At 35.7% G+C, this 24,173-nt stretch overlaps 1 protein-coding gene across 2 annotated transcripts; it reads right to left on the bottom strand.

Annotated features, from left to right (window-relative positions):
- Positions 1-866: 866 nt before the first annotated feature.
- LOC130946350 (disease resistance protein RPV1-like) lies at positions 867-4,778 on the bottom strand. 2 transcript variants are annotated; one of them, XM_057875062.1, is made up of 4 exons: positions 3,706-4,778; positions 2,478-3,603; positions 2,121-2,393; positions 867-1,706 (listed from the first exon to the last, which is right to left on the bottom strand). In XM_057875062.1, exons 1-4 carry the CDS (start codon positions 4,551-4,553, stop codon positions 867-869), a joined length of 3,087 nt encoding a protein of 1,028 aa, XP_057731045.1. In that variant the 5' UTR covers positions 4,554-4,778. The 2 variants fall into 2 exon arrangements, with proteins under 2 accessions (XP_057731045.1, XP_057731047.1); XM_057875064.1 differs by having other exon boundaries at positions 867-1,688.
- Positions 4,779-24,173: the final 19,395 nt, after the last annotated feature.

The raw sequence follows: 24,173 nt of genomic DNA, 5'->3' as shown, positions 1-24,173 counted from the left end.
TCAAAACACTACGCACATTCAAGTTCTAAATCGCGTGAAGAGTGCTTTACCTCTCTTTGAGCTTCCAAGAGATGTGAAAACCAATGCAAAAGGAAAAGAGGGAAATGTTAGGTACGAGAGTTAACAGACAAAATAAGGTAACTAAAGTTTGTGGATGAGAAATACATGAAACTGAAGAAGAATTTAGATAATAATAAAAATAATATGATAAAGGGGTGAAATTATAATCTTTCGTGATATATAGAAAAGTTTATAATACTCTTTTTCATATTATAGAAATTCATGCAAAGGAATTATACATATGAAAAATTTTATTATTTTTTTTTTAAATTTCATTCACTAATTCTATGTAAAATACGACATACATTAACAAATGTCTTAATTCTTTATATATATATTAGGACAATTTACTTGATTAAAATGATTGTGAAGATCCTTTACTCAAATGCAACAATTCCAAATCGTTTACGTATGTGTCTTTTTTCATACAATAACAGCTTTATAAATTTAATTGGATGTCTATTAGATTTACTTACATATACAAATATCATCACTTTAATGTCTATAAAATATTTAGTAACAAGAAAGAATTATCTGCCTTTCTTTAGTGAATATGTTACATCTTTTTAATTTTGATATTATTTAAAAAGAAATTATTTAACTAAAATTAAAGATGACATAGGATGAGAATGTTTCTTTGTTGCTGAAATAAGATTCTGAATTTTGCCTTGCTTCACGAGGAATTCTCTTTTATAAGTAGGTGAAGAAGGATGATTACCTGAGAGGTTTGAGTCCACAGACCAATGTTCTTTTCCTCCGCCTTGGCCTCCTTCATATTCTGTTTTACCTCTTCCATCAAGTACCATTCATACAGTAGAAGCTGAAAATATATAATCCTGACCTATGATGGAGAGTTGTGGATACCGTTCTAAAGTTCCTTTCATCTCATGAAGGCCATGAAATGATAGCTCAGGAAATCTTCTAAGCTCATGACAGTATGCCAGGTTTAAATATGTCAGCTTAGAACAAAGCCAGTCCCTGTCAAATACAGAACTGAAACCCTGTTTCTTCGGGTTTGGTCTTTCTAAACACCTCATCTTTGCAACAAAATCAAGAGTTCTTGTTGGCTCAAGGAAGTCAGAACTCAGAAATATCAAAGATTCCAGGCAGGAGGAAGGTGCAAATTTTCGTCTGCGGCAGAGAAGGTTGGTTATCCTCATGCAACCGCTCAAATCTAGAATTAGGAGGGATGAGTTGCCATTGACAATGTCAGGTGGATGAACAAGATTTATGCAGCCTCTCAGACTCAAGTACTTGAGTGTTGCGTGCTCCCCAATAGACCTATGAACTGTGGACAAATTTGTACATCGCTCAAGATCCAGGTACCTAAGATTTGAAAGCCCAGACAAATCTGGCGTGTGCTCGAGCTTGGTGCAGCCAGAGAGAAGTAGAGTTCTCAGAGAACGTAACTGACAATTAGTGCCAAAATCAAGAAGGGCTAGACTGGTACAGTCTTGCAAACTCAAACAATCAAGTTCTTTAAGAAGCCCAATTGATTCATGCACTTTCGTTAGGTTTGTGCATCCTGAAAGATCTAGTCTCACAAGTCCTCGGCAACCTTCAAAACTTGGCATCTCTTTAAGATTTTTCGAGTTGCTCAAATCCACCTTTTTTAGATTTGGAATTGCCTGCCAAGAAAGAATTGGCTACAAGCATATTAGACTACAACTCTACAAGCAAACAGTAGTAATTAGAAAATGTAAAGCAGAAAAAAGATCTAACAGGTATTCTTAATGATGGAAACCCAGTTGAAGTTGGTATTCTTAACATATTTGACCAAATTTTCATCTAACGGTCTTTAACTATCAATTTGAAATGAAGACAACGACATGCGAGTTCACCGTTCTTAATAGTAAATATTTGCTGAAAAGAAAAATGAACAAATAACTTTTTACAATTATTTTAAATTTCAAGTGTCAACAAAAGTATCGTAAAACAAAAACTCTTTTAACACGAAGTAAAGTAACAGATGAAAAGAATTGTGAACTTCTTCTTTTTTAGTATTATTGATAGTAAAACAAACTTGTAAACTCATCCTTTTTAGATGATAGAAATATTACCTGGCTGCCTTCCCATAGTTGTTGGATTCTGCTATTAATTAGATTTAATTCAACAAGATTATACCATATGGATAGTGAGAGAGAAGTGGACGAGTAACCATGCCATAAAAGATAGTATAGCTCATTGAAACGAAAAGTGAGGTTTTCTGAGGAGCTCTTATGATGTAATATAAGCAGTCTAAGATCCCTCATATTTGATAATCCTTCAATCTTCATGTCCTCGTGTTTGGAGACATCATCATCCAAAACTATGGTTTGAACTTTGTTTGCTTCCTGAAAAATATCCCAAAAACACGTTACAAAATGGAAACACAAAAATCATAGAATTAATTTGGTGAGGATAACTCAGCTTGTTACCATATCGGACATCAAGACTTTTTGGAAATCCTCAACATCCCACAATCTAGACCAATATTTTGGCTCTTCTGGATATTTGTCCCGAACAATGTTCTTTCCCAATTCTCGTAACATTTGATGCATATGAATTTCATGGTTCCTAATTGTTATGAGTGACTTCCTCCGAATCTCTTGAATCGCAAGGTAGGGATCTGACATTTTAGTCCCCAAAATATGCTCCACATATTTCTTCCTTTTCCCCCCAAAGAAACAGGCTATATCTAGAAATATCACCTTCTCATCTCTATTCAGTTCGTCATAACTTGTCTCCTGAAGAGACTTCATAAACCTTTCATTCGGATATTTTCTCCATTTCACCAATTCTCTTTCCCAGAGCTCTTCACCTATTGGATGGAAGGAGGAAGCCAGTTTTTCAATTGCTGAAGGAAGGCGTTGAGCATATTCTATTATCTTATGAGATACACCGCTGACAGTAGTGCTAGGATAGTCACTCTTGGAGACTTTTGTTAGAAAGAGTTTCAGTGCATCATCATCATTCAACAGTGGAGCCTCGTAAATTTCATATGCTGTAGTATTCACATTAAGAATATGCTCAAATCTAGTAGTTATGACAACTCTGCTTCCTGCACCAAGAAAGTTAGGCAATATTCCCAATTTATGCCATTGGTTTGGATCATCAACATCGTCAAGAACTATAAGAGCCCTTTTGGGGAGATTTGGGTTACATAACCTATTTTGTAGCATCTTGACTATTTCAGGAGAACTTAGAAATTGTAGATCTTCTTCCTGGAAAAGCTGATGAATAATCTGTTTTTGAATCTTAGTAGTAGCCCCTCTGCCATGCATTTTATGAATGTGGTTGACGTCCTGAATAAAACAGCAAGCATCAAATTGATAAGAGATTCTGTCGAACAAGATCTTAGCAAGAACTGTCTTTCCTATCCCGCTCATGCCCAAAATTTCGAGAATTTGAAAGGGAACATCCTCTGATGTCAACTTGAGTCGTCTTTCTAGATCTGCCACACGGGGCTGTATCCCAATCAGATCACTGATGTCTATTGTGAATTTATGATTCAATTCCTTTGTAACAAAAGCAATAATCTCTTCCAGCTGTTTAGTCTCTGGTCTGAAAGAAAAATTACCAAACGATCACCCATCAAACAGATCAAGAGCGACAAGCAAACACTAAAATATTTGGAAATAAGAGAAGAACGTTTCTTATACATACCTCTCAGGGTTTATAGGGAAACCATTCACTTTGGCTAAATATTTGGCATCAAACTTCCATCGGTCAACCCTATTGGGAATTTTGCTGTATTGCTCTGAATTGAAGTGGACATCGTATGGGCCTCCTCGTCTTCCAACATCAGAAGAAGTAATGCCGCAGAAAACTGGGACAACAATTTGTTTCTTTTGTCGATGGAGATCAGCTATAGCGGACATTTCATCGAGACACCACGTTGAGGTCGGGTATGTGCTAGAGAAGACAACGATAGCAAGGCGTGAATCTCTAATTGCATCCATTAGCTCGGGTTTAACGCGTTTTCCTCTCTTGAGCCTTACATTATCCTTGAATGTGAAAATGCCTTTTTTAGTGAGTCGTTCGAAAAGATGATCAACGAAATTGTTGCGGACGTCAGGACCACGGAAGCTTAGGAACACATCGTATCTATAGACCTGCTTATGGGAATCCACGCATTCTTCGCTGTTGTTTGAATCCTGAAACTGAACGGGAGCAATATCTTCCTCGCATAGCGAACTGACTTCGCTGATGTTTGAATCCACAGAATGATAGGAAGATGAAGATGAATCTTCGTCCTCGATCAGGCAGAAGCCTTCTCTGATGTTTGAATCCAGAAAATGAGCGGAAGCTGAATCGTTGACCATGCTTGAAGGTCTTTCTCGATGGCCCAGCTGATCCAGCAGAGTCTCAAACATGCTCTTGAGTGAGGATTTCCAAGTGGGTAAGCAGCTTGATATTAACGGACTCAAAATCATGCCTGCTATCAGACCGGCAACTAACCAGAACCAGCTGTCCACATCCGAAGCTTTGTCACCTGAATATTTTGAGCTCATTTTCTCTACAACTCCGCACACCACACAACCTTAGTGAATAGGCTTTAGCAAACTGTGATTATAATTTATGGAAGATGAGTAGCATTTGGTTCAATTAGGGGAGGAACAATCACTGAGCTAAAAAGGTCAGAGATCTTTTCTTGTTCACCCTTTTTCAGGTCAACGTCAATGGTCTAGTAGGAGTAAATAGCAACGAGGTGCTAATTTTTCGTTTGGAGTGGGTTTGTTGTTCTTTTGCGTGTATATAGGGCTCGTGGAAGTGAGTAGAGTTAGATTTTAAACTCGACTCACGAAAATTAAGCTTGATTCACGGCTCAATTTATTAACAATTGAACTTTTTATTCCTGAGCTCAATTTTGATTCAACTAAAATTCACGAGTTGACTCAAATAATAAGGATATAATCTATAATTTTATATCAATAAATTATAACTTATATATATTAAAAAAGATAAATTTTATATATTATCTCTCTTTCAATTATAAGTTTTCTATTTATATCTTATATTAAAATTATATATACAAAATGACTATAAAATTTTAAATAATTGAAAATATTAATCATATGTAAAACTATATATTACTATTATATATATATTAAATTATTAATATGCATATCTTATATGCATTTAATCTATACTTTTAATATTATATATAATCGAGTCTGCTCACGAGTTAATGAGCTAAGCTTATCCAAGCTCAAGCTCGGCTCATTTAATTTATTAGCTCAATTTCAAGCTTAAGCTCGGCTCATAGAGGTGTTATCAGTTCGGTTTGGTTCAGTTTTCACAGAATACCAACCAATTGGTTTGTTGTCTGTGCAACAACCAAACCGAACCGAACCGAATCGAACTAAAAGCGGTTTGATTCGGTCAGTTTTTTTGGTTTTTAAATCCTAACTAATAGAAAATTAATTTCAGTAAAATGATATTCAAAACAATCAATAAATTGAAATAATATTACATTACATTACATTCAAATTCAACAGAATTTCAACTCATTCCAACAACTAAACATAAAACAAACACATTTGTTAAGTCTAAAATTTCCATTTCAATGCATTACTAAGCCACTTCTTCGGTTCGGTTTGGTTTCTGTCGAGCCAACCGAACCGAACTGATCGGTTTAATTCAGAAAAAAACCAAAAAAATCAATTTTTTTATCTATTCGGTTGTTGTAAATTTCGGCTCAGTTTTGCGGTAAATTTCAGTTCGGTTCGGTAACTTACACCCCTATCGGCTCACCAGCTCACCTATTCAGCTTATCGAGCTATTAACGAGTCGAGCTCGAGCTGACTCATGAGCAGATTTGACTCACTTCCAGCCCTAATCAAGTCTCACTAACAAATAGGGTTCAGAATAAGTGGGACGTCAATTATAATGATTTAGAGTTGCCATATGTCGGAAACTGGAAGAGGACAAAGTAGTGAACAAACTCTTTACGCAATTTCATATATGCTGCAATGACAAGTACCTTTCTTCAAGTCATTGTTCTTAAAGTATTTTATGAAGTTAGCCGCAATATGTCATGTGTAAAAGGTCTCGAAGGCATGAGGTTCTTGCCAGCCACTTCTATCAACATTCAGTGCAGAATCAATTGACTTGTGCTTGTTAGAAATCACCAATATGCTAGGCTGAGGTGTGACTTGTTGTCTGAGGTAAGACAGAAAAAATGACCAAATCTTATTCATCTATCTTTCAACTACCGTAAATACAATAGGCAATATATTTAAATTACCATCTTGGACAATAGCCATAAGCAAGTGCTTCCATATTGACCATACAAGTAAATTTTATTAATACAGATGAGTGATTTGTAGTGTTTAAAAATTTTAACACAAGGTAAAAATGTCCAAAACACTTGATGAAACCTAACACTGTCTTAATTACTACAATATGATTGAGTTACAAATTAAACCTAAGCACCTAATTCATGATAACTAGTAGAACATAATATCATTTAAAATTACGTATGTAACTAAAATCAATGTAATGATACATATCGGGTAAGTGCATCTACATTACAAATAACCACGTGAAAAGTTCGTTGTATGGTTATCTCTCAATTTTCGTATCTTTTATCGATTACTCTCTTCTTTGCAAGTCAAACATTTTTATAGGATTCTTTGTAATTGAAGTTGTTTTCAATAGATCCTTAAAGAACTCTTATGCTAATGGTTGGATCTGTTTTTACCATTGTAAAGATCATTTAAATCATTACTTTTAAATCTAATCTTTGATGGTCTTTTCACATTGATATTTGCATACAAGAATGACGACTGTTGTATTTTGTCACTATCTATTTCTCCCGATGTTATATGTCTTATCTGCCATAAAAACTTCATCTTTATTTTTAAATTGTTGTTCAATTTCAAACTCATTGGTGAATTATCATTGGAATTTTTTTAATCAAAAGAACACTCTTAATTCATTACTTTAAGATTCAACGTAAAAAAATAAGTGTAATCATCGTACCATTAAAAAATAATAGACTATATCAATATGAATTGTGAGTCTGTAAAGTAATTTATCTTTTTATTCTCTTTAATCATGTATATTTATAGATTTAATCTCTACCTTCTTATTATCAGATACAGAATTAATTTGATATGATTAATTTGAATTTGACCCCTTAATAATATTTTAAAATGACATTTAAGTTAACGGGAATAGATCTTCTCCAGTAAAAAAAATTGAATGGTGTCAATTGTAATCTTTCACCCTTTATTGTTTTCTCTCTCATATTTAATTTTAGTTCTACTTATAAAATTAACTATGAGAAATCACATTGCATTTTTTTAAGTGTTAAAAAAATTGAAAAAAATCCATTTCCTTAAGTTAAATCTCATGTACAGTTCTGTAAAATAACAGTAAAGATGACTTATTTGTCAATTTTTCCACTATCATCCCCAAAAAATCAAACTCTGCCTTACGTAAAGTTGCCATCAACTTTTTAATATTTATTTTAAAGGTTCTTTTTGAATGGATGTCATCACCAACACCTGAAAACTTTCCTCACTCAAATTTATCAACAAAATAAATAACTCCAACATATGAATTGTTGGATAATAAATGTGCTAACCTCTTATTAGTGCTACGTCCTCATCATTACATAACCGGTATTTATGCCAAACAAGATAGAACAATTCTATTAAATAGTCTAACACAATAAAATTGCAAATCAATTCTTACTTCTTAAAGTGTGACCCACAAGAATAAATAATAAAATAATATATTTTGTAATAAAAAAATATCTACTTTTATCGGATATTTATAATAATTTTTTTTTATTTATTTTATGCGTTGTTTATTACTTTAAAAAGAATCAAATCGTAAGACGCAGATCACTAAAATCCACAACGAACTGTATATCCAAGAGCCAGATCGCTCTCCTCCTAGACAATTTGCAATCAAACCCCAAAAGAAAAAATTGGATTTAACCGTAACTATTTTTTCTTAAATATTTTTTATTTCATATAATAAAAAAATCTTATATTTTATCTGGTATGATTTTTTTTTATTCGGTATAATTTTTAGATTAAATTTAAGTTATATTTTGGATAGATTTTGTCTCGTCCAAAATCTTATTTTACAAATAAAATATATTTTTTAAGATTGAATTATTAATAAAATATTATAATGTTTTTGTTTTAAAATAATTTATGTTAATATAAATATAATATAATATTTATTAAATTTAATATTTAAAAATAAAAATTTATTATTTTATCATATAAAATTTACAAAATTATATAATCTAATCTATCAGGTTTAATCTAATTATTATCGAGTTAATTTAATGTTAGATAATTAGATTCAATCTTTATAATAATTTGATGAAATATTAAAATTGTGTCAAAATTTAATTAAATTTGGTCTGACCTATATACACCTAATGATATGGGAGAGTTTAATTTTGAGATAAAACGAAGAAAAAATGTTTTTCAACGGGAATATAATATGTGATATGATTTATAATTTGTCAGATTCATTTTTTTTTTTACTAAACAAAAGACGACCAAATCAATTGAATGGATTTTTTAATAAAAAGTTAGTTAAGTCATTATTGATTCTCCTAGTTTTAGTTTAACAAAAAAAAAATGACGAACAGTAAAATTATGTCATATATCATATTTTTATTATTCGACGATAATAATTCATTTGAAAAGTATTTTAAAAATATTTTTTATCTTTGAATAAGTACTAAGGTTTAATTTAGTTTAATATTATTTTTAATGTTTCAAATAAGTTAAACTTTATTATATTATTAAAGTTTTAATTAATAATTAACGATGAATTTTTTGTATGTCCAAACCATATCATTATTATAACCACCATTAAAAATAATAAAATGAGTTAAATTTTAACCGATTCGCCAAGAAAAAATAGAAGAGATCGGTCTTACTAATTTTAAATTTAGCTCATCATGACGTCAATGAGCTAAAATTTAAACAAATAGCATAATTTTTCTATATTCATCTAAATATCACAAATTCAAATCTCACTCCTAACTTAAAAAAGAAATTGGCTCATGACCGAACTCAATAAAACCAGTTTAATTTTAAAATTCAAACTCAATTCATCAATCGACTAATGAAAAAAATAATAAGAGATAATAATGTTATTTTTATTTTAAAAATATTTTTTTCTTTGACAAATTTATATAAAATATAATACAAAAAAATTATGTGAGTAGTATTATAAAAATTAAGAGTGATATTATATTTTTCCATAATAATTTATGTGACTAATAATATATACATAAAAGAAAATTATAAATGATATATTTCATTTGTTAGCATACATTTTTTTGTTATAATTTATTCTTAAACACTCTTTATCAAGTAAAAAATGTTGAATTCTTTGTTAATTAAATAAATTTTAATTTTAATTTTAATTTATTATATTTTATATCAATATTTAAATTTAAAATTTAGAATTAGGAAGAATTTTTTTCTTCTTCTTTTATCTTTAATAACAAGTTAATATTTAGTGAGTTTTAACCTTGACTAAAATTTTTATATATGAATAATTTTAATGTGAAATATAAAAATATCTAATTATTTTAGTGTATATTTTACACTGTTGTAGTGATAGTATAAAACGTTATTTATAATAAAAAAATTTAATTATAAAAAAATAAAATGTCATTAACGTTTTATAATAAAAAATATTATTTTAATTATTAAAATACAAAACGTTATTGATGTTTTATAAAAAAATATTATTTTAATTATAAAAACACAAAACGTCAGTAACGTTTACGTTTTGTAAGTGACCATAACTGTGTTTAGCACATAATTTACTTTATCATAGAAGATTTCACACCTACTAATACAATATAAAAAAAAGTTTCATATTTCTTTAAAACACATTAATATTTGTAAAATATGAGATCTTTCTAATAGATTAATATATATTTTTAAAGATAAAACAATTCTAGATGATCAATGTTTTTTTTATTTTGTTGTGTATTTGAATCAATACTAACTTTTCTTTTATTTTACATTAAAAATATTAATTCTTTGATATTTTGAAAGATATATTTTAAAACTATTATTAAAAATATTTTATTAAAAATTATTTAAATAATAATATTTTTCAATAAATTAAATATATCAATCAATTATTTCAGGAGGCAATGAAACTAATATGTCTAAAGTCAAGTTTGACTCACTTTATGAGATTGTTTTATTGAAGTTTTAAATTGCGTTTAATTGTGTTTAGAAGAGAAAAAAAAAGTTAGACCAAGCTAAATTTATATACCGTGTTAAATATAAAGTTAATTATGTTTAATTTTTTATTTAAAAAAAATAAAAATAATAAAATAAATAAAATTATTTAAAAAATAAAATTATATGACTAATAAATATTATTATTTTAAATCAGTAATAATTTTTATTCATATTTAAACAAATTTTATATACAAAAATTATATAGTTTATATTTATATTTAATTATTTATTAAAATTTTATACACATAAATTAATATAATTTATATTTTTTAAAAAATTTGTATATATAAATTTATAAAATTTATTTATTAAAAATGATTTGATATATATTAATTAAATAATGATTAAAAATATAAAAATTTCTTCTGGTCCAAGAGTTTCTCTTAGAGTTTGTTTAAAAATTATTTGAATGCTACAAAAGAATTTTATTTTTTTATAAAATTTATTTCTACTTAAGACTCAATTCTATAATTTGAAATAACTTTAATATATTAATAGAATAGAATTTAATTCTTTAATTTGGTATATTTCTTATATAAATTAAATTTTTTCTTTTATAATTTTTTAATAAAAAAAAAGATGACTAAATAAGTATTAACTAAAATCGAAATAATTAATTATAAATACAAATACTTGTTGTTTATACCCTGACCCAACGCTAAGGTCCAGGTCCAAACGACAGGCCCAACCCACAGGGTTGAGCCTCACAGTACACCGACCTTCCCCTAAGAAGTCGGTGCTCCCCACGAATTGCTCTAAGGAAGTCGGAAGTGAAGATTAGCTGGCAGATAATAACTGCCCCTAAAATCTCTCAACCCACTTCCAGGAGCCATATCGCAACCTCCCTAAGATAAAGGGACGGTTATCCACCTTAAAAGGTGGAACTACTCCAACAGTGGTTATTGGTTCACCACTATAAATACACTGACACCCCTCAGGTATCTCTAAGTCCCAATACTCTTTAGACCTGCTCACACCCTTGCTGACTTAGGCATCGGAGTGTCTTTGCAGGTACCACCCCCCATTCTCTCACACTCACAAGTCGGACGGAGGCCCCATAGACGCGAACCCGCTGACAAACCCCATTTTGAGGGTTTATCTTGTGCTGATTTCAGGGGTTTTATCAATGATTCCACACACTTTCTATATGAGAATACAAGAGTTTGCATTCTTTTCCTAGTTTTGCCTCATAAATGAAAACATGCTTATTTTGCACTAAAATAGATACATTTCTAATCTTCTCTTGATGCCATTCGATGCCGTGACTTGTGTGTTAAGTGGTTTCAGGATACAGAGTAGGAATGGACAGGAAAAGGGAAGGAAGACGGGTGCAAAGGAAGGAAGCATGAAAATTGAGCTTTGGAAATCTCCGCATGGGCGCGTGCGCGGATAAGAGCAACGTGAAGCCGAGACTAAGAGCCAAGCCACGAGCCGGCTTGAGTGGCGGCTAAGCCAGGATCCTCATTGACGCGCACGCGTACATCACGCCTCCGCGCACATTACAAGAAGCCTCAACAGCGCGTGCGCGTACCCTGCGCGTGCGCGCCGATTTGCGAATGTGTTTTTTTAAGAAGTCACGTGACTTAGGCGTGGAGGTAGTTAAGGATCCCCCTTTTGGGGAAATGCCTTGGCGAGAAAAGGCTTAAAAGACTAAGGGAGCAAGGGTAAAAGACACTTAGTTCATTTTTGCTAGATTTTAGATATTTTTGGGAGGAGAGTTAGTTTTTCACTTTTGGGGGAGAGAAGAAGAGGAAAAGGTCACAAGCTTCTCACTAGGGTTCATCTTCACCCAATTTCTGAATTTTCAATCATTTTGGTGAGATCCATTACAATTCTCACTCCATTTTATTCATATCATAGATTTTTCTTCTCCAAATTCAAGTAGTTGTAATTGATCAACTCTCATAGATCTAGAATTCAATGTTGTAATTTTGAATTTTGTTAACTCTTTGAGAATTTGCTTTCTATTGCTACTCCTTGAGGCTTGTTGTTAGATTCTTATGTTGCAATACTTTCACTTCTATTTTTCTTCTCATTTTACTATGACTTTCCTTTTTGCTCATCACATGTTTGATAAAATGTCAACACTAGCTATGGAGTAGAATTTTTACACTTGGCATAGGGTTTGGTCATTGGAAGAAGTTGAATAGTTATATCAATAGTTGATTTGGAATTAGGGATTGCTAGTTGGCTTGGAGTGCACTAAAGCTAGATTCCCATGAGGTGAAGCTAGGACTTGTGACTCAAGTTGATTGTTTTCATTTGATTTTCTTCTAAACTTAGGGGATAACTAAATGAAGCAAGGCCTAATTGTTGTCAACATTGAATGGACTATAAGGATAGAATTTCTAATGCCAACCCTAAGCCAAGTCTTTTGATAATTGATTGTTTGTTTCTCATTACTTTGCTAAACTTTCAAAGAATTCCAACAAGGCTTACTAAATCAATAAGATGCACATTTTGGCAATTCCAAGGGAGAACGACTCGGGAGACTAGTACTCTCGGATATAGATTGTAGATTTGTTTGATGATGGATTTTGCGTTGGTTTAGACTATACTACGATTGATCACTTGATAAATTCTATACCGGCAAAAATTCATTCGTCACCCGCTCGAAGGCTTCCTTCTCAGACGATTGGGCCAACCTAACGAGTCCAGCTCATTAATCTCCGGTTATCCAACGTAACATTGGCGCCGTTGTCGGGGACCCGAGAGATCAACCAGTAATGGCGGACAACTCACCAGAAGATGGTCATACAACGTCTGATTCCGAACAAGAAAATTCAGATACCGAAAACAATGACGCGGATCTGACCCTTCACCAAGGAACCAACGACCAGCACAGAGAAGGTACCTCTAGGCTTAAGAACCCAAAGGTAAATTCCTCGGAAGGACGAGAGTCCGGAAAGGAAGGGCCGCCCCATGCAACTGAGCTAATGGGGCTGGTCCACGGCCGCCAAGGTCGTTTGGAACAACTGGAACAAGAATTAGAACGACAACGAGAGGCAGAGCAAAATCTCAGGAAAGAGATAGAGCGACGAAAAGAGTTGGAAGAAAAACTCTTGAAGCTCGAATCTTCCCTTAGAAGTTGGAACTCCCGTGGCGACAGAGAAGAGTCGCCCCTAGAGGGAGAAGACCCGTTCAGTGAGGATATAATGAGGGCAAAAGTTCCAAGGAACTTTAAAAGCCCTGATATGAACCTCTATGATGGAACCACAGATCCGAAGCATCATTTAAGCAATTTCAAAAGTCGGATGTATCTGGCTGATGCTTCTGATGTGACTCGCTGCAAACTTTTCCGACCACCTTATCGAAAGCAGCGATGAAATGGTTCGATAGCCTCCCCCTAAGATCGGTTACCAGCTTTGAGGACCTCTCGAGAAAGTTCTTAATGAGGTTCTCCATCCAGAAGGATAAAGTAAAGCACGCACCGAGTCTCCTGGGAGTTAAACAGGAGGTCGAAAAATCTCTACGAGACTACATGGAAAGGTTCAACAAAGCGTGCTTGGAGATTCAAGACCTGCCCACAGAGGCAGTTATCATGGGGCTAGTAAATGGACTTAGAGAGGGCCCCTTCTCCCAGTCCATATCAAAAAGGCACCCTACCTCTTTGAGTGATGTACAAGAGAGAGCAGAAAAGTACATCAACATGGAGGAAAATGCCAGATTACGGGAGCCAAACTGGCGACAGGGACCTCCGCACTCAGCAAAAGAGAAAGAAAGGGAGCCCAAGAAAAAAGAGGAGGTCGGTCCCGACAGACCGAGGAGATATCACTCCTATACTCCTCTAAAAGTCTCCCTAGTAGACGTATACAGAGAAATCTGTAATACGGAAAGGTTACCGCCCCTAGACCCATCAAAAACAAAAAGGGAGGAGGCCGCGGTGACTACTGTGAGTACCATAAGATGTATGGCCACTCAACAAATGATTCCTACGACCTTAAAATTGTGATAGAAAGGTTGGCCAGGGAAGGCCGACTTGATAGATATCTCATGGAAAGGTCAGACAATCATGGGAAAAGAAAGCGAGATGATGAGGATAGAAGAGACCCACCACCACAAACCCCCGAGAGACACATACATATGATATCTGGAGGATTTGCGGGAGGGGGACTCACTAAATCATCTCGCAAAAGACACATAAAGCGAGTTTATCAAGTCGGAAACGAGTCTCCTGATCTCCCGACCATCTCGTTCACCAAAGAGGATGTGCAGGAGATCATGCCTGGGCATGACGACCCGGTGGTGATAACCATGATCTTGGCAAATGCCAACCTCCACAGGACTTTGGTGGACCAAGGGAGTTCGGCTGATATACTCTTCAAGCCCGCATTCGACAAATTAGGGTTGGATGAAAGGGAGCTAAAAGCTTACCTGGACACCCTGTATGGGCTAGGAGATATGCCAATTAGGCCACTGGAATACATCCCCCTCAACACGACCTTCGAAAAGGGGAAAAATTCCAAAACTCTGAGCATCGATTTTATCGTCATCGATGTCGGATCGGCATATAACGACTTAATTGATAGGACTATACTAAATCGGCTCGGAGCGGTGGTGTCAACCCCTCACCTTTGCATGAAGTTCCCAACACCTAAGGAAATAGCAACAATACAGAGAGACAAGTTGGCAAGGAAATGCTACAATGAAAGCTTGAACCTCCGATGAAAGAGCAAGAAAATTCATACTATAGAGCTCGGAGGAATAAAAGCTAAAGAAGAGCTGCGGCCACAGCCGGGGGGAAGGATTGAAGAGGTTCAAATCGGAAAAGAGGAAGGAAAAAATACCAACATAGGGGCCAGTCTAGACGGAGACTTGAGACAGAAGCTGATAAAGCTCCTGCAAGATAATTCTGACCTCTTCGCTTGGAAAGCTTCTGACATGCCAGGGATATCCCCTCAGCTCATGTCCCACAAGCTTTCAGTACATCCCGGATCGCGACCCGTACAGCAGCGTAGGCGCAAGCTCGGAACAGAAAGAGCTCAAGTGGTGGAGGAACAAGTGCAAGCCCTCTTGGAGGCCGACTTCATCCGAGAGATCAAGTATCCGGCATGGCTAGCAAACGTAGTGCTAGTCAAAAAGCAAAATGGCAAGTGGAAGATGTGTGTCGACTACACCGACCTGAATAAAGCGTGTCCTAAAGACCCATATCCACTTCCCAGTATTGACACCCCAGTAGATGCAAGCTCAGGGTATCAGTACTTGTTGTTTATGGATGCTTACTCAAGATACAACCAAATCCCGATGTACAAGCCGGATGAGGAAAAAACTTCATTCATCACACCTAGGGCAAACTACTGCTATGTGGTAATGCCTTTTAGACTGAAAAATGCTGGGGCCACATATCAAAGGTTGATGAACAAAGTTTTCGCTCCGCACCTCGGAAACTTAATGGAGGTCTACGTAGACGATATGCTGGTGAAATCCGAAGAAACCGACCTCCTGATAGACCTCTCACAAGTTTTCAACACCATAAGATTGGATGGGATGAGACTAAATCCCACAAAATGTACCTTCGCAGTGGAGGCGGGAAAGTTTCTAGGGTTCATGCTAACACAAAGGGGAATCGAAGCAAACCCCGATAAGTGCAAAGTTATCTTGGAAATGAAAAGTCCGACTTGTCTAAAGGAGGTCCAACAATTAAATAGAAGGCTCGCCGCCCTTTCCAGATTCCTGGCGGGATCGACACTAAGATCCCTTCAACTGTTCTCCCTACTAAGAAAAAGATGCCAGTTCGAATGGACTCCAGAATGCGAAGAAGCTTTACAAGAGTTCAAAAAGTTCTTAAGCCAGCCTCCAATCCTGACCTGACCCATAGTCGAAGAAGAGCTCGTCCTATACCTGTCGGTAGCAGACAGAGCTATAGCATCAGCTCTAATACGAGAGGATGAAGTCGGATAGCATCCTGTGTACTTCACTAGCAAAGTTCTACAAGGCCCAAAACTAAAGTATCAAAAACTTAAAAAGTTTGCATACTCCTTAGTAGTAGCCTCACGCCGATTACGGCTGTATTTCCAAGCGCACACGATAAAAGTCCGAACGAACCAGCCCATGAAGCAGGTCCTCCAGAAGACGGACATTGTGGGCAGAATGGTTCAATGGGCAATAGAACTCTCCAAGTTCGACTTGAAATACGAAGCCCGAACGACAATAAAAGCTCAATGCCTCACCGACTTCCTAGCAGAATACGCGAGAGATCAAGAGGAGAAATCCACTACATGGGAGTTGTATGTAGATGGGTCCTCCAATAAAGTTGGAAGCGGGGCAGGCATAATACTGGTCAGCGAAGGGGGAACGCAAATTGAAGTTTCCCTCAAGTTCGAGTTCCCAGCTTCCAACAATCTGGCAGAATATGAAGCCTTGATTGCAGGGTTAAAGCTGGCAGAAGAAGTCGGTGCAACCAAAGTAATGATATTCAGCGACTCTCAGGTGGTGACCTCCCAAATAAATGGAGATTATCAGGCCAAAGATCCCAACATGAAAAAGTACTTGGACAAAACCTTGGAACACCTTAGGCGCTTTGAAGAGACCGAGGTAAAGCATATAACTCGGGACCTCAACAGCAAGGCAGATGCCCTCTCCAAGCTAGCAAGTGCCAAACCAAGAGGGAACAACAGAAGCCTGATCCAAGAAACTCTCTCTGAACCCTCTGTGGCCAAAACAGAGGCTGTTCAAAACATCTTTGAAGTCACCGGGTTGGACCTCGGGTGGATGAAGCCCTTAATCGAATACCTGAAATTCGACATCCTCCCCAAAGAGGAAAAAGAAGCTAAGAAAATTCGGAGGAAAGCACAAAACTACATGCTGGTGAAAAATATCCTCTATAAAATGGGGATATCAACACCACTACTAAAGTGCGTCCCGACCTCAAAGACAACCGAGGTGCTAGAGGAAGTGCACAATAGAATCTGCAGGAATCATCTTGGAGCAAGGTCGTTAGCTAGAAAGGTAATCCGAGCCGGATTCTACTGGCCGACCTTACAAAAAGATTCCACGGAATTTGTGAAAAAGTGCCAACCTTGCCAAATGCATGCAAACTTTCATGTAGCCCCTCCCGAGGAACTCATTAGTATAACTTCCCCATGGCCTTTCACAAAGTGGGGATTGGACTTGCTAGGACCATTCCCACAAGCGCCGGGGCAAGTAAAATATCTAATAGTGGGAGTGGATTACTTCACAAAGTGGATAGAAGCAGAATCATTGGCCACCATCACCGCTCAGAGAAGTCGGAAGTTTCTCTACAAGAACGTTATCACCAGGTATGGGGTACCCCACTCCATCACCACCGATAATGGCACTCAGTTCACCAACTCAACCTTCAAAAACCTGGTAGCCAGCATGAAAATCAAACATCAGTTTACATCGGTGGAACATCCACAAGCAAATAGACAAGTCGAGGCAGCAAACAAGGTCATACTAGCAGGGTTGAAGAAGAGGTTACAGGACGCAAAGGGAGCCTGGGCCGAGGAACTCCCACGAGTACTTTGGGCTTATCGGACCACACCTCAGTCTGCCATAGGAGAAACACCCTTCCGACTTGCTTATGGCATAGAAGCCATGATACCGGTTGAAATCAACGAGCAAAGTCCAAGGGTGAACTTCTACGACGAGGTTGGAAACATAAAGGGACACAAAGAAGAACTTGAGCTACTCCTTGAAGTCCGAGAACGAACCCATATTAGAGAAGCAGCATTGAAACAAAGGATGACGAACAGATACAACCAAAAAGTCATTCGAAGGAGTTTCGCCCCAGACGACTTGGTTTTAATCAGGAACGACATAGGAGTCAACAAGTCTGGGGAAGGAAAGCTCGCTGCTAATTGGAAGGGACCATACAAGATTAGTGAGGTCTTAGAAAAAGGTTATTACAAGGTGACCAACTTAAACGGCACCGAGCTACCTAGGTCGTGGCATGCTTGTAATATGAAAATGTACTACAGTTAAAAGCGAACTCTACTCCCTGATGTACTCTTTTCCCAACTTCATGATTTTTCCCAAAATAAAAGGATTTTTTCTGAAGAAGGGTTTTTAACGAGGCATCACAGTAGAGACTAAGGGGTCATAGATAGCCCAAAACCCTTGGTAGCGATAAAGTACCTTTGCAAATAAATAAAGATCTTTTACAAATATCTCTTATAAATTCTTTCTCGCTTTTCTTTCTTTCTACGAAACGCGCCGACTTAAGCTCGACAAAGCATGGAAATCCCATGAACCGACCTAGATGGTCGTTAGGATAAAACGACGAGGTACAAGTCGGTGTAAAGAGGTTATAAAAGTCGATCGTGAATAAACTCGGAAATTAACTGACTAACAAGTCGGAAATTCCGAGAAACAAAGAAATGCATCGCAAAAATAACCTAAGTTATAAAAACTCAATATATAAAAAAAATTGAGTATAAGAAATACCGAAAAGAGATCAGAAAACCTATAGAAAGCACTAAAGACTGTCCTAAGCCTTCAAGAAAAATTTGAGAAAAACTTAGAAGAAGGGACAGCCATCCAAGAAAAGGTTTTTCAAAACAAAAGATCAAAAAAGGGTTTTTCGAAACCTAAAGCAGAAAAAGTATGCACACAACCAACAAAAATAACTTAAACCCTTGTAAAAAAAAAAGGGTATTTTTAAAAATTTTGTTTACGGCCATAAAAGGCCAAGAAAGTGTTAGCAACATACCACCACAACATTAAAATAAATAGTTTAAAAAAGGGAGAACCCACAAGCCGGGCCCCCATATAGCCAAAGATAATTTTTTCAATTTGGAAGGACGTCACCACCAGAACCCAGAAGAGTAGTCGGAGCACCACCAGAGTCAGGGAGAGAAACATCCATAGGAGATGGAGGGGAAGTATCAGGAGCCTTCGAAGAACTCGGAGCATCATCTGGTCAGGGAGGGGACTCTATGATTCTTTGGCCCCGAGTCTTGAACTCAGATTCAGACACAGGTCGGGGAAGAGATACAATAGCCCCATCGATTACGACCTTATCAGGATCCAAAGGGGAGAGATCCAGGTCGGGAGCAATAACCCCGACTTGCTCCTTAAAGACCCTCAACGCCTCCTCGGATCACTCAGCAATAGAGTCCTCCAAATCTGCATAAGCGTCCCGATTTCTTACCAGATCCTTTTTTACCTCCACAAGGTACTGGAACAAGCTCGAGTAGCTCTACTCCGCCTTCTCCCGTAGACCCTCCGCCATAGAGCACCGGCCCCCTCAACTTCTCCTCCTCCTTCTGGAGATTATCCCTCTCCTCCCTCAACTTGGCGACCTCCTCCTTCAGGCTCTTCTCAGCCTCCTGATACAAGAGAATCCTCCCCTCTAGCTCTTCAACCCTCAAGGATGAACCCAAAGAGCTGAGGGGAGTCTTCTAAAAAATATCAAGAAACTTGGTGCACACCCCTGCCACCCTGATACTCTCTTGAGCCAGAATAGTAAGGTGGTTTCGAAGAGAAGCATCATCCATACCTATACGAGTATAAGGATAGATATGCTCCCAGATAAATTGAGGCGCATCCACCTTGGCCTCACCTTCAAAGGGAGACTCTAAAGTCTTGCGCTTCTTCTTTTCTGGCTCAGGAGAAGGTTGGGAAGGAGGGGGCTGCAGAGAAGAGGCTGAGGAAGAAATAACAATAGGTCGAGCAGGGGTCCCCAAGTTGTGAGAAAAAGGGGGAGGGGAAGGAAGAGAGGGACCAGCTGCCCTTGCACCGCCGACTCTGGCGCGGGATCTCGCTTTGGCCTCCTGAACCCTCTGGTAAGACTCCCTCGAATTCTTCTTCGCCATTTCTGCAAAAGCAAGCTAAAATCAGCAAACAAGTCGGAAAAAACAAGTCGTGCAAGTATCAAGTCAGAAAATATGATAAAATAAACAAAAGCTACCTAGTTGAGCCTGGATAAAGGTCGGAGACCCCTGGAGAAACTTTTTTGTATCCAGGTAGGGGACTCTCCCCCATACTTCTCGGAGAAACCCCACAACGGCCGTCTCCACCTCATCTAAATCATCCAGACCGTATTTTTCACAAGGAGAGGCCTCCAACCAATACAGGGGAAAGCGAGGAGAAGAATTTTGATCAAGGAAAAAGGGGTGGTGACCCTCTACAGATTGAACTTTGAAAAAGAAGTTTTTAAAGTCATGGAAGGATTCATCAAAAAGGGTAAAAACTCTCCGATCTTGTATGGCCCGGAAAGATACCCACTACTGTTTATTATTTTGCCCACTGAAGGGCTTGGTCATATGAAAGAGATAAAAGAAAATCTTCAAAGAAGTCGGAAAGTCCAAAACATGGCTGATAAATTGGTAAATTTTCAAAAAATCCCAAGAGTTGGGGTGGAGCTGGGTAGGAGCAACACGACAGTGACCTAAAACATCTATCTCAAAGTCGGAAAAAGGGAGGAAAATGCCTAGGCGGGTAATCATACTCTCATACATATAGAAAAAATGAGGGGTTGCCTCAGAAGCCCTCCCAAAACAAACCCGGTCTTCCGGACCCGGGGCAATCAGTTCATATTTCGGCTCGTCCTCATCGGAAGTACAAAGCTTATGATGAGTACGGAAGTTGGTGATGAAGTCAGTGTCAACAAGGGGTTCTTCCCCCAAAACCGTAACATCCACCCATTGAGCAAGAGTTTCAACAGAAGACATTTTGTTTTTCTAGGAAAACCTATAAAGGAAAAAGAAAGGGATCAAAAATAGGGTCTTTAAGGGTCCGAAGCAAGTCTCTCAAAACTAAATAGAAAAACACCAAGACTACCATCCACACTCTACAGAACAAAACATGCAACTCTATAAAGAAAGAGTAAGAAAAGAAACTGACCTTTTTCCTCGCAGAAAGATGGAAGCAACATCACTCGAAAAGGAAGGAACTTTCTTCTTTCGATCAACAAAGGGTGCAGGTGGAAAAGTTTTCAGAAACGAAACAAGCGAGGAGAGGGAAAAGTATTTATAAACACGTTAGGGGCATAAAGGTAAAACGACGCAGGCCATTTAAGAGTTGCACCGTTACCAATGTAACCGCCCCCGCGTATGAATGCTCAAACCTCTAAGAGACGCGACGTTTGATTAGACGCGACTGTTGAAAGCTTTTAAACAAAAAACACGTTGGTTCCGAAAAATCACGTCGGTTCCTTATCAGGTCGGCTACGGTTCCGAGTTATAGTACTCGACCCCAACTCTTAAAAGAAATTGGGCTCGAGTAGGGGCACTGTTCATACCCTGGCTCAACGCTAAGGCCCAGGTCCAAACAACAGTGGGTTGGGCCTCACAGTACACCGACATTCTCCTAAGACGTCGGTGCTCCCCACGACTTGCTCTAAGGAAGTCGGAAGCGAAGATTAGCTGGCAGATAATAACTGCCCCTAAAATTTCTTAACCCACTTCCAGGAGCCATATCGCAACCTCCCTAAGATAAAGGGACGGTTATCCACCTTAAAAGGTAGAACTACTCCAACAGTGGTTATTGGTTCACCACTATAAATACACTGACAGCCATCAGGTATCTCTAAGTCCCAATACTCTTTAGACCTGCTCACACCTTGCTGACTTAGGCATCGGAGTGTCTTTGCAGGTATCACCCCTCATTCTCTCACACTCACAAGTTGGACGGAGGCCTCATAGACGCGAACCTGCTCAAATGCTTCCTTCCTCAGACGATTGGACCAACCTAACGAGTCCAGTCCATTAATCTCTGGTTACCCAACGTAACACTTGTTATATTTGATATATTGAATTTATTTAATATGAGAATTAATTTTAAAATCAATTTTTTATTTGATTTATAAATAAAAGAAAATGAGATCAAAATTCTCAAAATAATTCAAATTGCTTTTTTATTTGTTTTAATAAAAAAATTTAATTCTTTTAAGTGAATTGAGGTTCATAAGTTTACGAATAATCTCTCAATGTGCTTATTTGATGTTATTAAATCAATACAAAAAGATTCTTTTTAATTAAAAAAGATTTTTTTTTAATTTTTAATGTATTTAACAAATTTTTAATGATAAAAATAAAAATACTAATCAAATAAAAAATATTTTTTTTAAAAAAAATTATAATTTATATTTTTTTAAAAGATTTTTTTTTAAAATATATTTTTTATATAATAAATAAATAAAAAATATTTTTATGTTATTTTATCTAAATATAATTAATAAATAAATTTTTTTTAAAAAAAAATCATTAAAAAATCTTTTGTTAAAGGCAGCCACTCACATACACACGCTATAAACATCTTTTTTTACGGATGATGAGGTGGATAGACTAATTGACCGGCATGTGTCCATTATTCATTAATTAATTAATATAGTAACTAAGTTATTTTAGAAAAATTAATTAATAAAAAATATACGATTTTAAGTGAACCAAAAAATGAACCGTAATTTAGTAAATCGGTTAATTTTTGTGGGCTTCTTTTTTTTTTATTTACTTTTGAATTTTGGACTTTATAATATCCAAACAATAAATTTAAATTGAAAATGGACTAGACCAATATGTTAGAGTTAGACTCTTATAATTTGAGTTCTTCTATTGCTTTAGTATTTTTAATTTATTTTTAAATGTAATTAAAAGTTTTAAAATAGTAAATTAACTAATTAAGTATCATATTAATAGAAAAAATGAAAGTAAAAAATAAATTAATTCAACAAAAAAAAAATGCTAAATTTATTATGTTCTAGTCTATTATATCCATTTAACTTCTAATAAAATAAATAAAGTTATTGTTATTTGGGGAAAAAATTTAAATATAATGCAGTTTATTTTAAAAAATTAGAGAGATAAAAATCTTAATCAGAACCAAGTCTAAATTAAAAGCATATAATTGTGGACGAAGTTAGATTCGATAGTGTTCATATTTATAAAATATTTTATTGTTTTTGTAATTAATTATTGTTATATATATATATATATATATATACCTTTATAATATTTTTTTTTATAGAAACATGTATTTTTTTAATTTGATATGCACGACGAGATGTAAATTTGGATGATCTTGAATAAGAAATGAAATAAGAATTAAGCTGAATTTTTAATCTTTAATATGTTAGCAATATTTATGTTTTAGTCTATTTTATTTTATATTTAAATACAATTATATATTTATTTAATTTTTTAGTTGATTAAAAAGATAATCGTACAAGTGTATTTTTTATCTAGAAATTATATTAAGAATCAAATACTATTAAGCAAATCAATTATATAATTAGTTTTTTGAAGTATCAGATTGAATTGAACATCTAATTTATGCACAATAGTTTATAGAACTTAATTAAGAGTCAAATCTGTCTTTTCTCTAATATTAGCTTCCAGACCTTTATAGAGAGCCATAAAAATATCTCTAGAACCATTTTTTTAAGTTATTGACTTCATTCCACACTCCTAATCCAAAATAAGCAAGCTCCCTTCATGTGACAAACAATTAGCAATGATTGACGGAACTAGGGAGGAATCACTACAACAACACACCCCTATATTTAAAATAAGAGCGACGACACACTAGTTGTCCACCAGCAGAAGCAGCGTATCTTCCACGGTTAACGGTGCACCAGAGAGTGCCTGTCGTGATTACGCCACACGCGATCTTCTCCTCTTTTTCTTACCCAATGACTATCACTGTTGCCGTTCACCTCTTCTCAGACCTACTCTTACTTGTGTCTGTTTCAATTTTTCTTCTACTTGTCTACTTTAATTATGTGTATTTTCTTCTATTGCTTTTTTAGGATTGATGCTTTGACAAGGAATATTACTTTTAAAAAATTATTCCTACATTAAAAAAGAATAAATTCTTTTGTTCAATTTTTTTGTTTGTTTTAAATTATTAAACTAAAATATATCTCTTCTAAATTTTTAAATTTAAAATATTATAATTTAATAATGTTATAATTTAAGATAAAATATA

Source organism: Arachis stenosperma, chromosome 8 (genome assembly GCF_014773155.1).
Source record: "Arachis stenosperma cultivar V10309 chromosome 8, arast.V10309.gnm1.PFL2, whole genome shotgun sequence".
NCBI lineage: Eukaryota > Viridiplantae > Streptophyta > Magnoliopsida > Fabales > Fabaceae > Arachis > Arachis stenosperma.
This window is presented reverse-complemented; position numbering and strand designations above follow the sequence as displayed.